This window comes from Mytilus californianus, unplaced genomic scaffold (assembly GCF_021869535.1).
Source record: "Mytilus californianus isolate M0D057914Y unplaced genomic scaffold, xbMytCali1.0.p SCAF_8, whole genome shotgun sequence".
NCBI classification, from domain to species: Eukaryota; Metazoa; Mollusca; class Bivalvia; order Mytilida; family Mytilidae; genus Mytilus; species Mytilus californianus.
In genome coordinates this window covers 13,028,423-13,050,866 of record NW_026262734.1, presented here as the reverse complement: position 1 = coordinate 13,050,866, position 22,444 = coordinate 13,028,423, and the positions used below count along the sequence as shown (strand labels likewise).

Below are 22,444 nucleotides of genomic sequence, written 5' to 3'. Positions count from 1 at the left end.
AATAAATATTTTTGTAACTTTTCTTGGGTACTATAATAATTTCATCTTGAAATATGTGGAATTGTTCAACTAGACTACGTACTCGTCCTTTCCAAATTATTGTTTATCAGAGGAGGTAACAGAGATATATGTTTAAACTAATTTCAAGATACACTGGTCTTTATCAAATTATATATCCCACTCAACGTTTCCAATGTCTATATAAAAATAAGAAGATGTGGTATGATTGCCAATGAGACAACTCTCCACAAGAGCCCGAATGACACAGAAATTAACAACTATAGGTCACCGTACGGCCTTCAACAATGAGTAAAACCAATACCACATAGTCAGCTATAAAAGGCCCCGAAATGACAAATATAAAACAATTCAAACGAAAAAAACTAACGGCCTGATTTATGTACAAAATAATGAACGAAAAACAAATATGATATACAGCAACAAACGACAACCACTGAATTACCGACTCCTGACTTGGGACATGCACATTCAGAATGTGGCGGGGTTAAACTAGTTTGAAGGCGCGCCATCCTTTCTCTAACCTGGGACAGTGGTGTAACAGTACAACATAAGAACAAACTATAACTAGAGACTCTCAAGAGCCTGTGTCGCTCACCTGATTCTACTTTGGTTTTGGAAATCATGTAAAAATAAATTAAAAATCATAACAGATACCCTTATAATGATTGAGGCCAAATTTGGTTTAATATTGGCCCCGTAATTTAATCAAAAGCAGAACACTTTTGTAAGGTTTACAGAAATTACCAATAAGTTCATTGAAATTGTAGAAAATGACTTTACAAGGACAATATATATAACTCCAACAAGATGTAAATTGACAATTTTGTGTAGATCTTCTTTTCCTGATAGTTTTGCAGTTTACAGTATATCTCAATCTATAAAGATACATGTATTAAGGTCTTCATCTGCACCTAATAAGGAACATTTATGCCATGTTTGGTTTTATTCCATTCAGTGCTCCTCTAGAAGAAGCATTTGTATATATTTCCCATAAGGTCTTATGTTAAACTAAGTCCCCTGTTGGCAGCCATCTTGGATGATGGTTTGGCTACAAAGTAACAACACTTGGTCAGCACTTCATTAGGAACATTCATGCCATGTTTGGTTTCATTCTATTCAGTGGTTCTCTAGAAGAAAACATGTCTGTATTTCCAAAAGGGTCCTATGTTAAACTTACTACCCCTGCTTGCAGCCATCTTGGATGACAAATCAGCTACAAAGTAACAACGCTTGGTCAGCACCTTAAAAGAAACATTCATACCATGTTTTGTTTAAATCCATTAAGCGGTTTTCTAGAAGAAGACATTTGTATATATTTCCCATAGGTTCCTTTGTTAAACTAAGTCCCCCGTTGGCAGCCATCTTAATTGATGGATTTTCTACAAAATAACAACACTTGGTCAGCACCTCACAAGGAAAATTCATGCCATGTTTGGTTTCATTCCATTCAGTGGTTCTCTAAAAGAAGACATTTGTATGTATTGTCCATAGGGTCCTTTGTTAAACTAAGTTCCCCGCTGGCAGCCATCTTGGATGATTGATTGTATACAAAGTAACAACACTTGGCCAGCACCTCATTAGGAACATTCATGCCTTGTTTTTTATCATTCCATTCAGTGGTTCTCTAAAAGAAGACATTTGTATGTATTGTCCATAGGGTCCTATGTTAAACGAAGTCCCTCTCTGGCGGCCATCTTGGATGATTGATCGCCTACAAAGTTCCAACACTTGGTCAGCACCTCATAAGGAACATGCATGCCATTCAGTGGTTCTCTAGAAGAAGTTCAAAATGTAAAAAGTTAACGACGACGACGGACGACGACGACGGACCATTCAGTGGTTCTCTAGAAGAAGTTCAAAATGTAAAAAGTTAACGACGACGACGGACGACGACGACGGACCATTCAGTGGTTCTCTAGAAGAAGTTCAAAATGTAAAAAGTTAAGACGACGACGACGACGACGGACGACGGACGCCAAGTGATGAGAAAAGCTCACTTGGTCCTTTGGGCCAGGTTAGCTTAAAATTAGTTGAAATGGGCTTACCTCATCTGATCGATACAAAGCAGAAATAAATGTTACAAAAACTTAGAGTGGACATGGCAGGGTACTTATACATCCCCACAGCAAGAAGACACTAAGTACACATATGAGAGTACTCGCAGTTACTGACAGCTAGCTCAAAGCCAATAACAACTAATAAAAGAAATCATGCATCTAAGACTAAAATATCAATCAGTGCACATCCAACATCCAATGGATTTAGTATAAAGACGTCATTAACAGACAGAGAAAAACATGACCTTTTGCAATGCCAAGATACAGGTATTGACAGATTGTAGAGCAATGAATGTGCATACATATATAAAAATAATATTTAGTTTGATTTTAATTTACTGATAACAAATTCAATATTAATACCAATAAATCAATATTCAAATATCTAATTAAAGTGTTGAATGGTAACCTTTTAGAATAAGTTTATTTAAAGCATCGATAAGTTTACCCGGATCATATCTAAATTTCCGGGCTCGGTAAACAACATCTCCGTAAAAAATAGGATGTGCTATCCCATTAAAAATAATTTTCTACAGGTACAACCAAACTTCCAAATCAAATCTTTATATCTATGTAAGATAGTTTTGTTGAAAACAAGATGACAAACATAGTTAGATATTGGCTATTAAATCTATATATTTATTTGATATACGATACAGAAATATACGTACAAATGTAGCTAGCATCGTACAGACATAATACATATACGTAAGGAAATAAAAAATAATATAATAAATCTGACTTAAACTTTATAGTTCGTAACAATATAAATATTAACTGACTGAAACTAAATATTATGCTCTGAATATTTGAAATGAGTTCATTTCATGTAAAGGACCGCTGTGCATATTAAATCCATTTTAGCTGATATATTTGTTAGACAGAAAAAAATAATATATAAGTTCAGTAATAATAACGTATATTAAAACTAAGTCATTATGGTATATGATATATATGAAATACTATAAATATATAACATCTTTGTTAAACTGTTGAATCTTTTTCAAAGGCTATAATCATTTAAGAGGGTACATAACATATAAGGGAGTTAACTCTTTAAAAATCAGCTGAACATTTAAATCACATACTATAAGTGAAGAGAAATCAAGCTTCTCAATGATCAAAATTAGTGTTTGTCAAACTGCTATATATCCGATGAAATTATTTCTGTAAATTGTGCGGTTTAAATTTCTTGATTTTTTTTATATTTTTGTCAACAGGTCAAATTAAATAATTTATCAAGATTTTATGAAAATTAAACGAGCCAAATTCATTTTGGTAAAAGTGTTGGGTACTCCCTTAATATGAGTAAAATAAAAAAAATAATGTTGAAAGACTCAAATTCATGGTTTGACTTATTGCAAAGAAAACTGTTATCACGAAAAACGAATATCACTCATATTATGTATGAAATGCTTTATAGATTACACAATAGTAAATGAAGTTTTTTATTTTGTGATACAAATGCAAGCACCATTTTTCATAACAAATTGCGTAAATTAAATAACTTAAACGTTAGCTTCTACAACCATCAAATAACTCAAGCCTCAGGTCCTACAATCTTTTAAACCACCTCTTTGCTACTATATCTGGATCTTTATGTCGTATCATAGTCTGAAATAGTCCAACATCAATCTTACATGTAAGTCTTAAGGTACAAGTCAGATAAATAGGAAACATTCCGAGGAGAAAAATTTATATTTGAAAACCATATGAATACCTATCATGAAATATTCGTGGCACATAGAACATTTTTACAAGTAATACACAATATTTAAATAACAATATTTTCCCTTTTGGGATTGCCCTGACATTGGTGTTGGGTTAGATAATTAAAAAACTGTGTCTTTGACATGTTACTAGTAATATTTTCCTAGATGTGTGTCATAAGAATGTTTTCTTCTGAACAAACTATGTGTATGACGCCTTCACAAGCTTCATCTGCAACTCTTCAATAACTCATGTCATGGTTATTGCTAAATATCAAATACATGTAGTACCGCTGAAGTTGACTCCATAGAGTTTTATGACTTTTTTATGTAAGGTGTCAGCTGTTTAGTTGAACTTCGATGGCCTTCAAACAACTTTTAAGAAGAAGGACAGTTTGTATTTGAAATCATTATCTCGTGTATCCTGTTTTCTTTCTGACAAATTCCGGTTCCTATAATGCATTATCATATCTGAATTGATCAATGTTTGCCAGTTTTAAAGTTTAACATCGAACGAAACAAGTTCTCTTAAATAAATAAATAAATAAATAAATAAATAAATTATATATAAATGTACTAAATAAATAAATGATTTGGAAAATACGTTGAAGGTATAAAAAGTCATGAGAATTCTGAATGCAAAATACGTTGAAGGTATAAAAAGTCATGAGAATTCCGAATGCAATTAGGTAAATTTCCGTGAATGTAATTTTTATATACTAAATAAATAAATGATTTGGAAAATACGTTGAAGGTATAAAAAGTCATGAGAATTCTGAATGCAAAATACGTTGAAGGTATAAAAAGTCATGAGAATTCCGAATGCAATTTGGTAAATTTCCGTTAATATGTTAACATGTTGAACTTCGACCCCGGGTTCAATCGGGGTTAATAAACCAATTGACAAATAGAGATCTCCTTGCGCTCAAATGTAATTCTTAGAGAAGTATACTGGCAACTTTTTTTACAGAAATATATACACATTTTATCATTAATATATTGTCATGCTTCTGCATATTCACTTTTGTTTACGCTGAACTTTAGTTGAATTTGATTCTATACAAATTTTATTACGTGAAGCAATAGGAGTAAGAATATTTTTTCGCGCCAAAATAACCTGCATCACTGCCTGCATCAGTATTATATCGTAATCTGTCTGACATTTCATTTAAATAGCGTTTAATAATATAGAGTAATTTTGGTAAGTATTACTTATTAATGTTAAGGTTCTCCAGAGGTGGTTCTCTAAACCTTCGTGACGGTCAGTTTAATCCCATTTATCAATTATCCCCGATGACAGAAATGTTAACTCAGTCGATTTGTGTCATGAGTGAAAATCTTATCTATTTGATGAACTAATTTCTTCATTAACTGTACATGCGATATTTTTGTATTATTTGACAACCAATCACATTCACTTTACATGATAAATGGGTTATGTATGTGTGAATTGTGTAGTGTAATTTAAGGGCGATGCAAATTTGTGACGTCAGTGCGCGATCACGTGACATTATTATTTGTAAACAAACCGGCTCCCCATGTAACACGTGTGGGAATTATCCATACAAAGTGCAGTCAATCTTATATTTCACTATTTTATGATATTTTTGTGTCTGTTTGTAGGTTTGCAGATCAGTAGTCAAAGTAAAATAGACATAGTGTTATTGTTCCTGTTCTGAGTTGTGATTTTTTTTGGATACATTTTGTACATGTATATAGAATTAGAAGGTAAGTGCATTAGTCATTATTTAACTTAAGTCTGAAAAGATGACCCAACCTTCCCTGTAATTTTTCCTCAATTTTTGAAACACGCATAATTTAAATAGCATTTGCTTCCCTTGAACACTATTTGACCCCCTCAACTCCCCATTTCCCTCCAAATTTGCTCAAAAGTCATACTCATAGTCCAGCGGCTGTTTTGTGATTTTGACATTTTAACTATTATTTTCATATTGAACACATTCAACCATTCAGCTTCCATGTATTTGCATCTTATATGAACGAGGTGTTAGGTCATGTTTTCCTATACACCTTATTTTTATTTGTCTGCCATTACTGGACATCACCCAGGTTCCTGATGTCACAATACAAAATATCTGATGCCACAATTGAAAAATGATTATTGCATGACATCAATAGTTTAAGCAGGACAAATTATCAGTTCAGCTTTCATGTATTTGCATCTTATATGAACGAGGTGTTAGTTTAATAACATTAAACATTTCAGCATCGCCGGAAAATGAAGCTTTGAGGTAAATATCTTCTCATTTAAATTATTTTAACATTGGAAACTAGACAAAAATATAGAATCTTATGATATTTCCATCAACCTAGATATACAGTATATCGCACATTCTTTTCTTTTTAAATCAGACGGAAAGAAACTGTCAGTTTCATTTATTCTTTACCACACATCCCTTATTTCCGTCTATATTTTTCTAGAAGTTTTATCTGCACCAAATTAGGACATGGTAACTGGTTCAACATCCGGGTTGTTTGGTTATAGAAACCCAACTTCTTGGTTCTATCCGGGTTCTTTTCTAATATTCCCGTTGAACTTTGAGAAGATATCCGCAAGTATCCGAATAAAGAGATAAAGTAGGTCCAAGACGCTTACCTTGTTTTATATCATTTATACATTCCAGTATCGCTGGAAAATGAAGCTGTAAGGAAAATACCTTCTCATTTTAATTATTTAACATGGGAAACTGGACAAAAATATAACATCGTATGCATTTTAACCCAAATATACAGTATATCTAAAATCCGTTTTTAGAATCAGAGTCGTTCCGTTTTCATTTATTTTTCACTACTCATTCCTCATTTCCGTCAATATTTTTCTGAGAAGTTTTAAAAACACTGATTAGGACATGTCGTTAATTTGGCCAATGATATGTGCATATAGCACTTCGATACTTTTGTAGTAGCGGTGAGCATCTTGGACATCCATTTCCCTTTTCATATATTTTAAAAATATGTATCCTATCATGCAATGCGGGATTAAGCTGTTCCACAGAGAAATAAATAGATTTGACAAAAATCTAATGCACATGACACCCCACCAAGACTATGTCTCTAATTACGATTAACCACAAGCCCTACTGCCATGGCCAATATAAAAATCGGTCAGGTAAAATTCTGTTTCGCATGACAGTAAAATATAACAGAAATCTTCATCAGCTAAGGAACCAAGAAAAGCACTAAAAGTTATTGGTTTATACATAGTAACTCGCACCAGAATTCATCCCGAATGTCAGATAGGTAGTCACACGACGAAATTGCGTGAATACACGGGTCGGTGAAAAGTTTACCACATTTATCACATAAAATAATATCACTTTTCGTATTGTGGACCAAACAACACAGGGAAACTATATAATTTGCCTGTTTACGCAAATATGGAAAAACTAATGCAACAGTCCATGCAGGATGAGGCTGGAATATTTTATGTATCTTCTTGAATATGTTAAAGTCACTATCTATATTTATACGTTGCTGCCATTCCTTTAGTTCATATTCAAAAATAGATCTGTGAACTATTCGTTTCCATATACGCTGAGACGGAAAAGTTCCGCTAGTCATAAACTTTGTTAAATAGTTCGATAAATGGTATTTGTAGAGTAAATCTACACAGTCCTTTGAAAAATCTGATGCACAATTGATGTTCTGTTGATTATAATACTTTAGTTCGAAAAGTCTACGTACGAGAATACGGAATGAAATTGCTGTTTGTGGTAAATTACAAATTCGTCCGAAGAACAATAACTTACGTTCATTAATAAAACTGTCTAGGTTAAACCAACCAATAAGAGAAAGGCACATATCAGTTCTTGTACGTCTAGGCAATCCTTGAATGAACTTGCATACATAGCGATGCGTTCGTTCTAGCATAAGTGTTTCTGTTTTAGGCAGCTTGCCCCAGATCTCGCATCCGTAAAGAGCTTTCGGGTAGCATACTTGGCGAATAATCTTTGCACACACTATAGGGTTGAGTACAGCAGGATGAATACCGGAGCGAATCACGGACGCAGTGGTTGCTCTTAAGGTTCGACACGCTTTTAATGTACGATCCATTGTTTTCATCGAAGTGTCCAGTGAAATCCCAACATGTGTTGCGCTTTTAACTGGTACAATAGGTTCTTTGTATAAGAATATATCTTGTCCTATTAGTTTTTTGCCGAATTGAAGAAGTTTGCTTTTCGCGGGTGAAAACGAGAAGCTCCATGATTCGCTGTATTGTTCACATATTGATACCATTTCTTGGGCGGACTCGTGATTTGTGGCAATAAGCGAAATGTCATCAGCCTGAACAGGAGAACTACTATTAATGTCATATAAGAATGCTCCTTTGTTGCTAGATTCAAGTTCATTTATCAAATCGTTAATAAAGATCAGATATAACTTAGCAGATAAAGCACTGCCTTGACGCACACCACGGTTCAGTTTAAACCATGTCGAAAGTTTTCCACCAGATAGAATAGCACTTGATAAATCTGTGTACATGTTATCTAATAGTAACCATAATTTTCCGGTCGCACCATATTCAAAAAGTTTAATACGTAGTCCATCAGGAGGTACTGTGTCGAATGCTTTAGTGCTGTCCAATAAAATAATTATAACTGTTCCGTTCTTTTCTATGTGATGAATAGTTACTTCATTAAAGTTGAATGAAACATTTAAGCTAGACAGGAGTTTTTGGTAAGCTACCTGTTGGACATTCGGAAAGTCAGTACGCAATAAGGTAAGTAGCAGATCAACCATCTTCTCGAAGACCTTTGTGATACTAGGCACTAACGAGATGCCTCTGTGTGAGTTTGTATCTGTTTTGGCTTGTTACCACCTTTATAAAGAAGTATTATCATACTCTTTCTCCAGTCGTTCGGAATGTACGCACATTTGATACACAAGTTGAAAAGGTGATGTAAGTGTTTTATAAGTTATTTACCACCATATCGTATGTGCTCATAAAATAAGCCGTCGTGGCCACAAGCTTTGTTGTTCTTTAGTTTTGAACAAATTTCATTTACATCTGATAATTTAAATGTAATGTTGTTCTGATCCCGGTTGACAAGTTTGCGAATAGATGACAGTTTTTCTGCAATTTCGGTTTCACGCTTCGGGTTGGTATATGTCGACGGAGAAAATACATCTTGGAAATGAGACAGCCAGATATCATTGATCTTTTTAGAATCGGTATAAGTCACACCATCTTTCACTAACGCACTACAAGCAGTTGATTTCTTTTTTCGATTATTTATGATCGTCCAAACCGTTTTCTGATCAATATCAAGGTTACTTTCGATAGTTTTTGCTAAATTACTTTCATATTCATCAAATGCTTTTCTTAAAACTGTACGAAATTCCCTTTTTTCAGACTTGTATTTTTGAAAAAACTCACAGTTTGCATCATGACAGTGACAATTGTTTATCCATTCATTCCGAATACTACGCATCGAGTCTCGTAAAACTGTAAGGTTGGGTATTCCAATACGGTTTCGAGTGGCGATTGAACTTTTTATATGGTAAAGTGTCTTTTTCGGCTTTCTTTATAGCACTGACTATGCAAGAATAGTATGATTCGATCACATCGGGTAGGGCTGTATTTGGAAATTTTACCGTCCATAGATTTGTTGAAACTGCAAAAGTGTAATCCTCTATACAGTTTGTACTTCGTGCGCGTTCCCAAGATACAGACGGAGGGAAAAGCAATCACGACCAAGTTTATTTACCAATGGCTCGCCTTTCTTTGTTTTTGGCTGCATGCGTTTTTTCAAAATTGCTGATGCAAACGGAAAGTCCGGTCTTTGCTTTGCTATGACAAAAAATTGTAATCGTAGTTGCTCTAGAGCTATTGCATCATTGTCACAAAATTGAACCAATCGGGTAACAAAAGCATCTTTGGGAAGGCCATTACATTGATCTTCAATGTAATACTAAGTTCGTTGGATCAGGATCTTGGTTACCCATATTGGTAGACAGTGTATAATTAAACGGGTTTGCCATATGATCGCTTTGAGAACCAAGAAATTGTCTGACGATGTCTTGTGAGCTGTTTGATGTAACTTCCGTATCAAAGTTATTTTGTATATTTTGTATATACGTATTTTGACTGCATTGTAGAGAACAGGGTTGTAATTCAGTGTATATTAAGTCTGGTTTATTTTTTACACTTTTATTTCAGTTCATTTTGAATAGACAGTTTAACGGGTGGATTAAAACAGTTCACTACTCATTACTTTACACATTGACAATTTTTTGTGTTGACGATCTATTAAATTTAAAGTTGTATTTCTTATCGTGGTAGGTGAAAATATTGTGTTTGTACAAAATTGTTCTTTCTCACCAAATATGTTGACGAAATTCCTGTTAGAAAGCTTCAAAAACACAAGAAAATTCTCCGAGCAAAATATCCCACATCCAACCTCATGGGAGACAACCCTGGTTTTTTAAAACTGAGGGTCGAATCAAATCACAAGGATCATATGTGTCATGATTCAGGGGTGGATCCAGCCATTTTTAAAAGGGGGGTTCCCAACCCAGGATAAAGGGGGGTTCCAACTATATGTCCCCATTCAAATGCATTGATCGTCAAAAAAAAATGGGGGGGTGGAGGGGGTTCCACCCACCCCCCTGGATCCGCCACTGCGATTCCACAGCTAATACAAATGTTGAAAAGGACCCAAATCAGTTAAGGAACCAGAGCTACAGCATATATTATAATAAGAAGATGTGGTATGATTGCCAATGAGACAACTCTCCACCAGCCTGAGACCATATGTCATTGAAGTTAACAACTATAGGGTACCGCGTACGGTCTTCAACAATGAGCAAAACCCTTACTGCATTGTCATGTATGAATATTTTAAAAATGGTGAATGTCACTATGAATACTATGTAAATAATGTTTAAGAAAGGAGCACATATAGATTTATCGACTTAAAATAAAATTTACTCTAATACATATATTTTTGTACTTGAAGAAATTAATTTGCTACATGTTTTTATGGGTCAAGCTAGTCCTATATATATATATATGCCTTTGCGTCATCTTTTCATTAGGGCCCCGCCGAATGGCGGATGCCCTATAGTGATCAGTCTGTCCGTCCCTCCGTCTTTCCGTCCGTCCTTAACAAATTGTGTCCGCTCTATATCTAGAGAACCGTTATGATTTCAAAGTTTATACTTGACATGTATATTAACCAACACCAGAGGGTGTGTCATAATGTATGTACAACTTCCTAGGTCAAAGGTCAAGGTCATAAACTTCGGTTTCAGTTGACAACCCCATTTCCAATGATAAAGATACAATTTTTTTACCACACATTATTCACAGCGGGGCCCACAGAGATGGTTCCCATCTCAATGATATCTAGTTATTTAGTGTTTTTAAAGGGGCATTAGCTGTCAAATTCATGTTCACCGATATGACTCAAATTCTCATATTTGATTTATAACATACTAAAACTTATATCCCAATTTAAAAAAAGTCTTAAATATACAATTTGCAATATATGAACTTGATAATATGTATCAGAATTTCGTGTGTATTTTAGTCTAGACGCCTCTAATTAACCATCGAGGTGACCTCCAAGACTGCCGACGGTCATTTAACCTGATATAAACATAAATACAGATACAAATAGATAGCAAACACGTGCTATTGGGTTTTTCTTGGTCTGTTTGATTTCATATTGGTGGTTAAAAAAATATGTTAATCATCGTTTTTTCCTGTATAAGAATGAGTTTTTGTTGATCGAATTGGTCAACCAAATGGTTTAGTTTTGTTTCACTTTTTGAGTTTCAATGTTGACATTCTTTTCCTTTTATTAGCTGAACATGCCTAGTTTATGCCTAATCAATCTCTAGCTAAGGGGTTTTATTGAAGGTCACATAAAAATGGATTTAATGAGGTCGAATTATTCACTTGCAAGTGAATAATTAACCAGCGATGTTTCTTAGCTTATTTTGACAAAATTGAACCAAACTGGCTGCTAAAAGCGAATTATCATTTCACTATTTCACTTTCTTTAATGATTGAACAAAATGGAAAAGTATTTTTTCCATATCTCGTAGCTCATGCCTCTTTAAAGCTGATATTTTCTTTTCTTGCTTTTTTTTTAATTTTGAAGCTCGTGACAGCTTGATTATAAAAGTTGAAAATAGCAAATAGCAAAATGAATGGAAAAGAAAATACGAAAAAATTAAAGAAAATGTAAATATCGCCACACAATGTTTGTGTTTTAGGACTAGGGTCAAGCAAAAAACGGAACATAAATTAAGATATTAAATGAATCTACCCACGGGATTGCAATTTCATGAAATATCTCCAAATAGGGTATATTTCTCCAAAACGAATGACATTGATGAAATTGCACCCTTTTTATACGCCCGTTTACGGGACGTATTATAGTATAGTCCATCCGTCGTCAACATGTCCGACAATAACTCAAAAACGCTTTAACCAATTTGCATGAAACTTTGGTGAATTGTTTATATCTGTTAACGTGAGCTCCCTTTCGTTTTTTATAAATTTTAGATATTAACTTTCCAATTTATGGGGTTTTATTCATTAAAAAGGGGGATTTTCTAGTTTTCGGACAAAAAAACTCAAAAACACTTTCACCAATTTGTAAAAAACTTTATTGAATTGTTTATATCTATTGACGTAAGCTCCATTTCGATTATTATAAATTTTAGATTTTACGTTTCCGAGTTATGGGATTTTATTAATAAAAAAGGGGTGATTTTCCAGTTTTCAGACAATATCTTTAAAGTGCTTTGATGAGTTTTCATGAAAGTTTGGTGACTGGTTTATATCTATTAAGATAACCTCCCTTTATTTTTTCATAAATGTCTGATTTGACATTGAGAAGTTATTGAACTTTATTCTTTTAAAAAGCGACGGGCGTATCATGCGCTCATGGCGCAGATGTTTATTTGATAGTGTATAGATCTGAGTGTTGTTCCATAATTATAATTAGATTTAATTAGTGGTTCAGATGTTTTTTTTTAATAGATTTACCTGTGACTACGCAGAAGCACCAGGCTTGGTATGGAAATCTTTAGTAAAGTGAAGTTTAAATGGAGGTTTTCTTCAAACAATCATGCATTTTCTTGGGGGTGGAAAAGGATGGGAGGGTGTAAGTAGTTTTATTTTGCATCCACGAGTAGTCATTTTGAACATTGGGAGGAAAGCAATATATTTTTAACACTATATTCTACATGAATATCTACTTCAACAGTATTGTGATGTTACAACAAAAACTTATTGTTGACAATCTTTCATATATTTGCAAGATTTTATATGAAGAATATAGAATCATTGATTGCTTGAGGCCAGTTTATATTTTACTGTGAATGTAAAAACTAAGGAGATATGGTATAACCCTAACTTATTAAGTTTATCTATTCCACTTTCATAACAACTATCCCATATATTGCAACAATAATCAAACAATGGCAGAATATAAGCATTAAAATAAATAATACGTATATGCATAGGTAAATACTTTTTTATAATTTTTGATAATGTACACGACATTTTATCTATTTGCTGATTCCAATTTAGGTTTTTGTCGATATATATAAACCAAGAAGTTTTTCACAATCTACATTATCTATTTGTTCATCTGAAATATTGATATCTAAACTGTTCCCAGTTGATTAAAGCCTCTGTTTTCAACCAATAATCATTGATTTACATTTTTTGGCATTTAGTTTCATACAATTTTCTGAACACCAGTTTTCAATTGTATAAATGTCATTTTGAAGGTTAGCATTTAAATCATGTACATTTTTACCTTTACTATGTAAAATAGAATTATCTGCATATAAATCTATCAATGACTTTTTATGTTCAGGGGTAAATCATTGATGTATAAAAAAAATAATAGAGGGTCAAGGATAGAGCCCTGTGGTACACCAGTTTTTATGTATCTGGTATCAGACATGACGTTATTTACCACAACTTGCTAAATTCGTTCAAACAAGTATGACTTAAACCAGTCTAGTGTACAGTTTGAAACATTATAATATTCAAGTTTTTTTCAATAAATTATATGCACGAATGTTTAGGTCTGAAGCTTGACTGTGTAGTATTAAGAAGGTCATTACTATTTAAATATATATACAAACTATCAGCGATATGTCTTTTTATGATTTTGGAGAGACAAGGCAAAACTGCTATTGGTCTATAATTATCAGGATTACAAGCATCGCAACTTTTAAAAATTAGGCAAACTCTTGCAGATTTAAAAATACTAGACAATTTACCACATTTGATGCTTAGATTATGTTAAAGCTGGTGCAATGACATCACTGCACATACTCAAAATGTTTGGTCCAACGTCATCTAAACCAGTTGCTTTAGATTTATCAAGTTTTTTTAAATACATTTTTACATCTAAAATACTCATTTCTGGTATACTGAATTTTTCGCTACCCCTTTGTAACTGAAGCTTGGACCTTCATCATTATTAAATAATTTGTTAGCAATTATACCTTCAGCAATATTTGTGAAATGCATATTAAATGTATTTGCTATATCAACATCATTTTCAATTACATAATTTTTATATTCTAAATGCGCGATATTATGATGTAATTTTTTGGGATTTAAACTTTTTACATACATGTTTGTGTACTTCCAAATAGTTTTACTATCTTTACAATTTAAAATAGCATTTTGAAAATAATTTTTCTTTGCCTGTTCTACTAAAAATGTAACTCTTATTACGCCAAATTTTATATTTATATAAATTTCCAATTCTATGAAAATAATCTCTTTGGTATCGAGCGCTATTTATATCAGAAGTCCATCACTCTGGTTGTTGAGTATTTTTCACCCTTTTAATTTTCTTAGGAGCATGCTTGTCTAGGGTGTTTAGAAATATATTATACCAAAAGTTAGCTGCTTCTTTAACATCTCCAATTGATTCAATGAGATGAAAAGGAGTATTTGTTAAATTTTCAATAAATTTATTTTGATCAAATTGTTTGAATGATCTGTATTCTATGGATAAATGCTCCATTTTTGACATTTTTGGGTTGAGTTTTCTTGTAACGCAAACAGGATAATGATCACTGACAGCATAACTAGGCACATTTACTTCTATAATATGGCCTACATCGGTAGTATAAGTATGGTCTATAGTAGTTACACATTTATCTGTTACTCTTGTGGGTTTATGTACAATTTGTTCTAAACCATAAAAATTAATACAGTCCTTCCATTTTCGATTTCCGACAACAGTTTGATCTATATGTGAATGGTTTATATTGAAATCTCCTAAAAGTATCATTTCTTTATTTTCTGCTGACGCCTTTTCTATTTCAATTTCAATATTTTCTTCATGACAAACAGCGACCTATTGACTTAACAATTGATTAATAATGTAAACCGTAAGATTATTGTAGGTCAAAGGAAGAGTATTCTTATGTCTAATACTTTCAAATTCATTGCATACTTTGGTTCGGTAAGATTCAAATAAAGATGGATGGATGACTGTTTAACGTCCAGTGGCAAATTAAATGCATATTCCGGACGAGAACATGACTATATGATATGAAATACAAACCCTGTTTTTACTAGACTGACACGCTGAGCCGGATTTTGAACGTTCTAGTTCGCAAGGTAACAGTCTGCAGGATAGCCATGTCTCCTTTCCCGGACACATTATTCTGACACCGAGCCGACCAGTCTTTGCTCTTACTTCTAAATGCGCGTGATTAGCGGAGAAGCAGCAAATACTAATTTTCAAGTCTTTGATATGACCAGGTCAGGGTTCGAACCAACGACCTCTCGCACTCGAGGCGAGTACGCTACCGCGATAAAACTGGGACGGTTCCAAATAAAAACTTTATATATTTAACTTTGCTTTTTAATATGCATAAACATTAACAGTATAGGGAAATGTTCATAAACGAATCAATTTATGTCCATTCCAATTGGCTTATGCAAGCTATCATCATGATCCAATAAAACAGAGTAGTTTAATGTAATGCGATTTATCCGATTCATCCGATTTATCCGATTTAATGAATCCAATAAAACATACATATACATCATTGGCCTTCACAGTTTTTAGTTATTCGTTCCTGGTGAAGGTAAATTCAGTAAAGCACTTCGAACGCACCAAATTTATAAAGTGTTATTTTCATGTTCATGCATATGGATTATCGATTATTAGACTAACTTTTTTACATTACTTCACATTGCACATTGAATATGACAGTCTGCATGCAGTAACATATTTGAAACTGGTTTGTCTTTTGTAAATTCTTAATGTTTTGTCATTTGTGAATCTGAGGTTAATGACATATATATCTTTGATATCAAATAAATACACAACTTTGGTAAATACTAATGTAGTGTGATTTTTTTATTTTGGTAAATACCTATCTATTGTTAAAGACTGTGTGTTGTATGTGTGACCTGTGTTTCGTTTGGTTCTCATTGACGTATACTACATCTCATGTATGTGTGACCTGTGTTTCGTTTGGTTCTCACTGACGTATACTACATCTCATGTATGTGTGACCTGTGTTTCGTTTGGTTCTCACTGACATATACTACATCTCATGTATGTGTGACCTGTGCTTCGTTTGGTTCTCACTGACGTATACTACATCTCATGTATGTGTGACCTGTGTTTCGTTGGTTCTCATTGACGTATACTACATCTCATGTATGTGTGACCTGTGTTTCGTTTGGTTCTCACTGACGTATACTGCATCTCATGTATGTGTGACCTGTGTTTCGTTTGGTTCTCATTGACGTATACTACATCTCATGTATGTGTGACCTGTGTTTCGTTTGGTTCTCACTGACGTATACTACATCTCATGTATGTGTGACCTGTGTTTCGTTTGGTTCTCACTGACATATACTACATCTCATGTATGTGTGACCTGTGTTCCGTATGGTTCTCACTGACGTATACTACATCTCATGTATGTGTGATTATTTGGGTTCATTTGTACGCGTTTCAGAGTTTAGTGTTGCGTCCATTTCGCTGAAGTAGTATAAATTATTGTTTAGGGGCCAGCTAAAGCCAGCCTCCGGGTGCGGGATTTTTTCGCTGCGTTGAGGACCCATTGGTGGCCTTGGGCTGATTTCTACTCTTTGGTAGGATTGTTGTCTCTTTGACACATTCCCCGTTTCAATTCTCTATTCTATTACATACAAAAAGTGAAACCTTTCTTACCAAAACTAGTTCCTCGCCTTCTCTCTCTCTGATCATCGTCGTGACAGTTGATTTCGGGTCGTTTGGTGTCTGCGTGAATTTAATCTTACCATCCTCATAAGTTGCCATCATCTGACAAATGCAATGAACACAAAGTTGATAACATGCATGTAACAATTGTTTATCAATGGTAGCCAGCAGAAACGATTGGGCGACAGTGTGTTTCTCAATCTTATTAAAAAACAGATCCATCTTAACTCGCGTGCTCGTAAATCATATGAGGATAACAAAATCAGAGATTTATATTTCAATTAGATTGTGTGTATCCGAATGTGTGAACTACAAATCTGAATAAAGAGTGCAAACATTATAGTTATTATGTTTCATACAATTGTAATATGTATATTTCTAATCCCTTATCAGAAGTTAAAACAAAACTTTAATAAACATTTGACCGGAGCGTTACAACATTCTCTCCAACATTGCTACATGATTTAGCCTACAGGTACATGTATGATGGTCCGTTAATGTTTAAATACCACACTTGTGACTGCATTATTAAGCATTTGATCACGCTCTTACGTATCAGCTATCGATCATTAATAAATGATTTAACTTTAATTGAGTGTTCAGTGATTTTCGGGCCTGATATTTTATACTTTATTTGATGTACATTTTGTTACTCCAGACAAAAAAGTGGGAGGGGGAAAGGGGGAGGGGGTGATATCTAAAAACTGAAAAGCAGCTTGAGATGTGGTATAATTGCCAATGAAACAACTATGTTATTTCAAATGCACGTCCAAAGTAAAATAACGACCATTCATCTTTCGGAGGGGGATCAAAATCTATCTCTGGACAAATGTTTTTATTTCATTAGACAACTTTAATAAATAAAACTGTTTTCCTATTTTAATCATATACAGGATCAATATATTTTTTTGTAATCAATTGTGTTTTTATTTTTATACTCAAGTCTTATACTACATCTCATGTATGTGTGACCTATTTTTTCACTTTCCCTCTGAAACATATTTGTTTATTAAGAAATTAAGAATAAAAATAAAAATCCATGCCCACTCACCAACCAAGTCAAGTTTTCAATGGCAAGCAAAATAAATACTGACTTTATCCCTTAAGTTGTAAAATAGATGACTTCAATTTAACCGTTACGGACCCTTGGTCCAATAACTTCTTTGTAAATGTCAGGGAATTCGTGATAACTAATGCCAACCATGAAATCTGATATTAGTCTATATACATGTAGATGAAAATAAATGGGGAATGTGTCAATGGGACACAGATGATGCCCCGCTTGCATATGACGTTATAAAGGGACATCACTCAATAACTGTAAAAGTGACGCTACCCAAATTTGTACTTGATCTGAGTTTTGTGGTAATAAGCTTTGTTTATAAGTTTCATACCATTTAGTTGAGGCAAACTTAAGTTAGAGAACGGAAATGAAAAATTCAGCAATTTTTCCATTTGTAAAGGGGCATAACTCTAGAACGATAAAACTGACGCCACCAAAATTCAAATTTGATCTGTGTTTTGTGGTAATAAGCATTGTGTATAAGTTTCATTATATTTGGGTGAGGCAAACTAAAGTTAGAGAATGGAAACGAAAAATTCAGCAATTTTTCCATTTGAATAGGGGCATAACTCTAGAACGGTAAAATTGACGCCACCAAAATTCAAACTTGATCTATGTTTTGTGGTAACAAGCATAGTGTATAAGTTTCATAACATTTGGGTGAGGCAAACTAATTTATAAAAGTTAAAGAACTGAACAAAATATTCACCAATTTTTCCATTTGTAAAGGAGCATAATTCTAGAACGGTAAAAGTGACGTCACCAAAATCAAACTTGACCGGTGTTTTGTGGTAATAAGCATTGGGTATAAGTTTCATAACATTTGGCTGAGGCAAACTAAAGTTAGAGAACGGAAACGAAAAATTCAGCAACTTTTCCATTTGTAAAGAGGCATAACTCTAGAACGGTAGAAGTGTCGCCATCAAAATTCAAACTTGATCTGTGTTTTGTGGTAATAAGCATTGTATTTAAGTTTCATAACATTTGGGTGAGGCAACTTAAAGTTAGAGAACAGAAACGAAAAATTCACCAATTTTTCCAAATGTAAAGGAGCATAACTCTAGAACGATAAAACTGACGTCACCAAAATTCAAATTTGATCTGTGTTTTGTGGTAATAAGCATTGTGTATAAGTTTCATAACATTTGGGTGAGGCAAACTAAAGTTAGAGAATGGAAACGAAAAATTCAGCAATTTTTCCATTCGAATAGGGGCATACCTCTAGAACGGTAAGAGTGACGCCACCACAATTCAAACTTGATCTGTGTTTTGTGGTAACAAGCATTGTGTATAAGTTTCATAACATTTGGGTGAGGCAAACTAAAGTTAGAGAACTGAAACAAAAAATTCACCATTTTTTCCATTTGTAAAGGAGCATAACTCTAGAACGGTAAAAGTAACGTCACCAAAATTCAAACTTGATCTGTGTTTTGTGGTAATAAGCATTGTGTATAAGTTTCATAACATTTGGGTGAGGCAAACTAAAGTTAGAGAACGGAAACGAAAAATTCAGCAACTTTTCCATTTGTAAAGAGGTATAACTCTAGAACGGTAAAAGTGTCGCCAACAAAATTCAAACTTGATCTGTGTTTTGTGGTAATAAGCATTGTGTATAAGTTTCATAAAATTTGGGTGAGACAAACTAAAGTTAGAGAACGGAAACCAATTTTGGGACGTACGTACGGACAAGAGTAAAACTTAATGCCCCCTCCGTTACGGCGGGGGCATAAAAATATTTTTATGAAAGTGCTGCTGATCATAAAATCAACTGTTCACAACCAAACAACTGAAGTCTTTATTTCCTTCGAAAAAATGTTACCTAATTGTTCATAGATATGAAAAGATGTGGTATGAGTGCCAATGAGACAACTCTCCATCCAAGTCATAATTTGTTAAAGTAAACCATTATAGGTCAAAGTACGAGCCTTCAAGTTAAATATGATCAGTATACGGAACCGACCTAAATGTTACTGTAAACAAACCTTTCCTGGCTCCCCATTTTCTGTCGTCTTGTCTTCCTCCACATTAAATTTAACTACGTCCTCTCTTTTTCTAAACCCAGCATCCACGTCTATTTTGACAGAATCGTCGTTGATAGTTATTGTTTGGGTTGGGGAGCCAGCGGCAATCATTTTCCTCACAAGGAAATTCACACCTATATTGTAAAATAAAAATAATAAACCGTTTCGTTGTGTGATTCCTATCTCCACTGAACCAAAAATAGTAATTAAAAAGTAAAATCACAAAAATACTGAACTCCGAGGAAAATTCAAAAAGGAAAGTTCCCAATCAAATGGCAAATCAAAAAAACAAACACATCAAACGAATGGATAACAACTGTCATATTCCTGACTTGGTACAGGCATTTACTTATGTAGAAAATGGTGGATTGAACCTGGTTTTATAGCTAGCTAAACCTCTCACTTGTATGACAGTCGCATCAAATTCTATTATATTGACAACGATGCGTGAACAAAACAAACAGACACAATAGGTAAAAATGTCAAAAATAGGGGTACAGCAGTCAACATTTTGTTATCATCTTAATCACTATAAAAACAAACAAATGTAACGAAGAAGCACAAAAAGGCATACATCAAATTTAAAATCCTCATTTTGCTTATATTATACGATTTTATTTATCTATGTAAAATCCACCCATAAAGGATGGAAGGTTTTAAGTACTGGCGTAAAATCGCGCGTTTGAAATTCGCACAGGTAGACATAAAATAATTTTGTCGTTCAAAGTATGAGGGGATACATAATTACAGTCACGTAAAATGGATATAACAAAAAACAGACTCAACAGTAGAAGTAATATTAATAAATAAAATAATTTTGTCGTTGAAAGTATGACTGGATGCATAAGCACAGACGTAACAGTAAAAGTAATATTAATAAATAAAATAAAATAATTGTGTGGTACAAAGTATGACGATTTACATCAGTACAGAGTCACGTCAAATGTATATCACAGTAAAAGTAATATTAATAAATAAAATAATTTTGTCGTTGAAAGTATGACGGGATACATAAGCACAGAGTCACGTCAAATGGATATCTAAAAAAACAGACTTAACAGTAAAAGTAAAATTAATAAAGATAAATAAAAGAATACTATAACACGTTATTAAGATGATAAACAACGACAGTACGCAAAATCTATACTTCAAGACCATCGTGTATTATTTGTGAAGTTGATACGGAATATTTATCAACAAGTTCTTGGTACCTTCCGATGAACTTTTTTAGAAAAAGGACGAGACGTTCTTTGACATACCCCTGGTTCATCAACTTTCTGCTCAGACACTGGTGACGTTTTACAAAGTCGGAGTAGGAGCTGCAAGCTCTTGAATACCGAATAAGTTAAATTAAACCATCATAAATAAGGATGATTATATATCAACGTTATCATTATCATACAGTTTCTTTTTTATATCCGTATGGAATCGTCATGTGCGGACGTAACCCAGCAAAAAGAATATAAAGAATCGAGAAAGAGTTTATATAGGGTATATGCAAAAACAAAATGATCTATTATGTAAAAAAGGAGATGTTGGATATACATATACGTCAAAGTCGTACAGAACTCCATCGCACATTAAACCAACGCAGAGGTGTATTTAGTGGGTTTGTGGGGTGGGGGGGGGGGGGGGTGGAGCTTATGGACTTACATTTATAGTTAATCAAGACTTTTTACGTATACCACCCCAAATTTTGTCTAGTTTATAACGGTATTATTATAAAATTTTGCAATATAATGCCACTGTCTGTGTTATATGTAAAACGACCTTCACACTTCATACTTGTCATATGATAGTGTAACAGTTGTCAATTTTCCTATAGTAGAGAACTAGTATATCATAGTGAATTTCAGGTATAAGTAAAATGATATATAGAGTAAAATCAATTTCAACTCATGACATCAAGTTTATCAGAAATATAGTGACAACCATCAGCATCAGCTGTTTATTTGTTTGTAAACATTGCACAAGGATAATAGTAAACATTCACGTGAGTTCCGCTTTCTAAAAATAGCCGACATGTTTACATTTGATACTTACCAACATCAGAAAAGAAGGCATCAATATTCTCATTCTTGTAAAGTTTCCATTTTCCTTCAAATTTACTTTTCATCTCATCAGTAGCCATTTTTAATTATAAAATCTGTCTACCGTGAGATAACTGTGTCCCTGGTCATGGATCAATGGCACAAATGGCCTTGAAAAGTTCATAATTTATTTGATGTTCATGACGAATGTCGATTATTTATATAATGTAAAATTATGCAACAAATGTTTACATGTGACAGATTGATAGAACGACAAGTTTATGTCAATGAAACATATAATGAGCCCATTGGCGAATGTAAAATTCTAA

General features: G+C 33.6%; 1 protein-coding gene across 1 annotated transcript; it reads right to left on the bottom strand.

Annotated features, from left to right (window-relative positions):
• Positions 1-2,703: 2,703 nt before the first annotated feature.
• LOC127710834 (fatty acid-binding protein, adipocyte-like) lies at positions 2,704-22,290 on the bottom strand. The gene is made up of 4 exons (XM_052216794.1): positions 22,129-22,290; positions 20,047-20,219; positions 16,993-17,103; positions 2,704-3,692 (listed from the first exon to the last, which is right to left on the bottom strand). The coding sequence occupies exons 1-4, from the start codon at positions 22,214-22,216 to the stop codon at positions 3,633-3,635; spliced, it is 432 nt and encodes a 143-aa protein (XP_052072754.1). The 5' UTR covers positions 22,217-22,290; the 3' UTR covers positions 2,704-3,632.
• Between the last annotated feature and the right edge of the window lie 154 nt (positions 22,291-22,444).

What these genes read in the sequence shown, in the direction of transcription:
- LOC127710834 (XM_052216794.1), bottom strand. Translation starts at nt 22,216, where the DNA reads ATGGCTACTGATGAGATGAAAAGTAAATTTGAAGGAAAATGGAAACTT. An exon ending in AAAATGGGGAGCCAGGAAAG is followed by an intron (nt 17,104 to 20,046) that starts GTTTGTTTACAG and finishes TGCATTTGTCAG; the next exon opens with ATGATGGCAACTTATGAGGA. An exon ending in AAGGCGAGGAACTAGTTTTG is followed by an intron (nt 3,693 to 16,992) that starts GTAAGAAAGGTT and finishes GGACTATTTCAG; the next exon opens with ACTATGATACGACATAAAGA.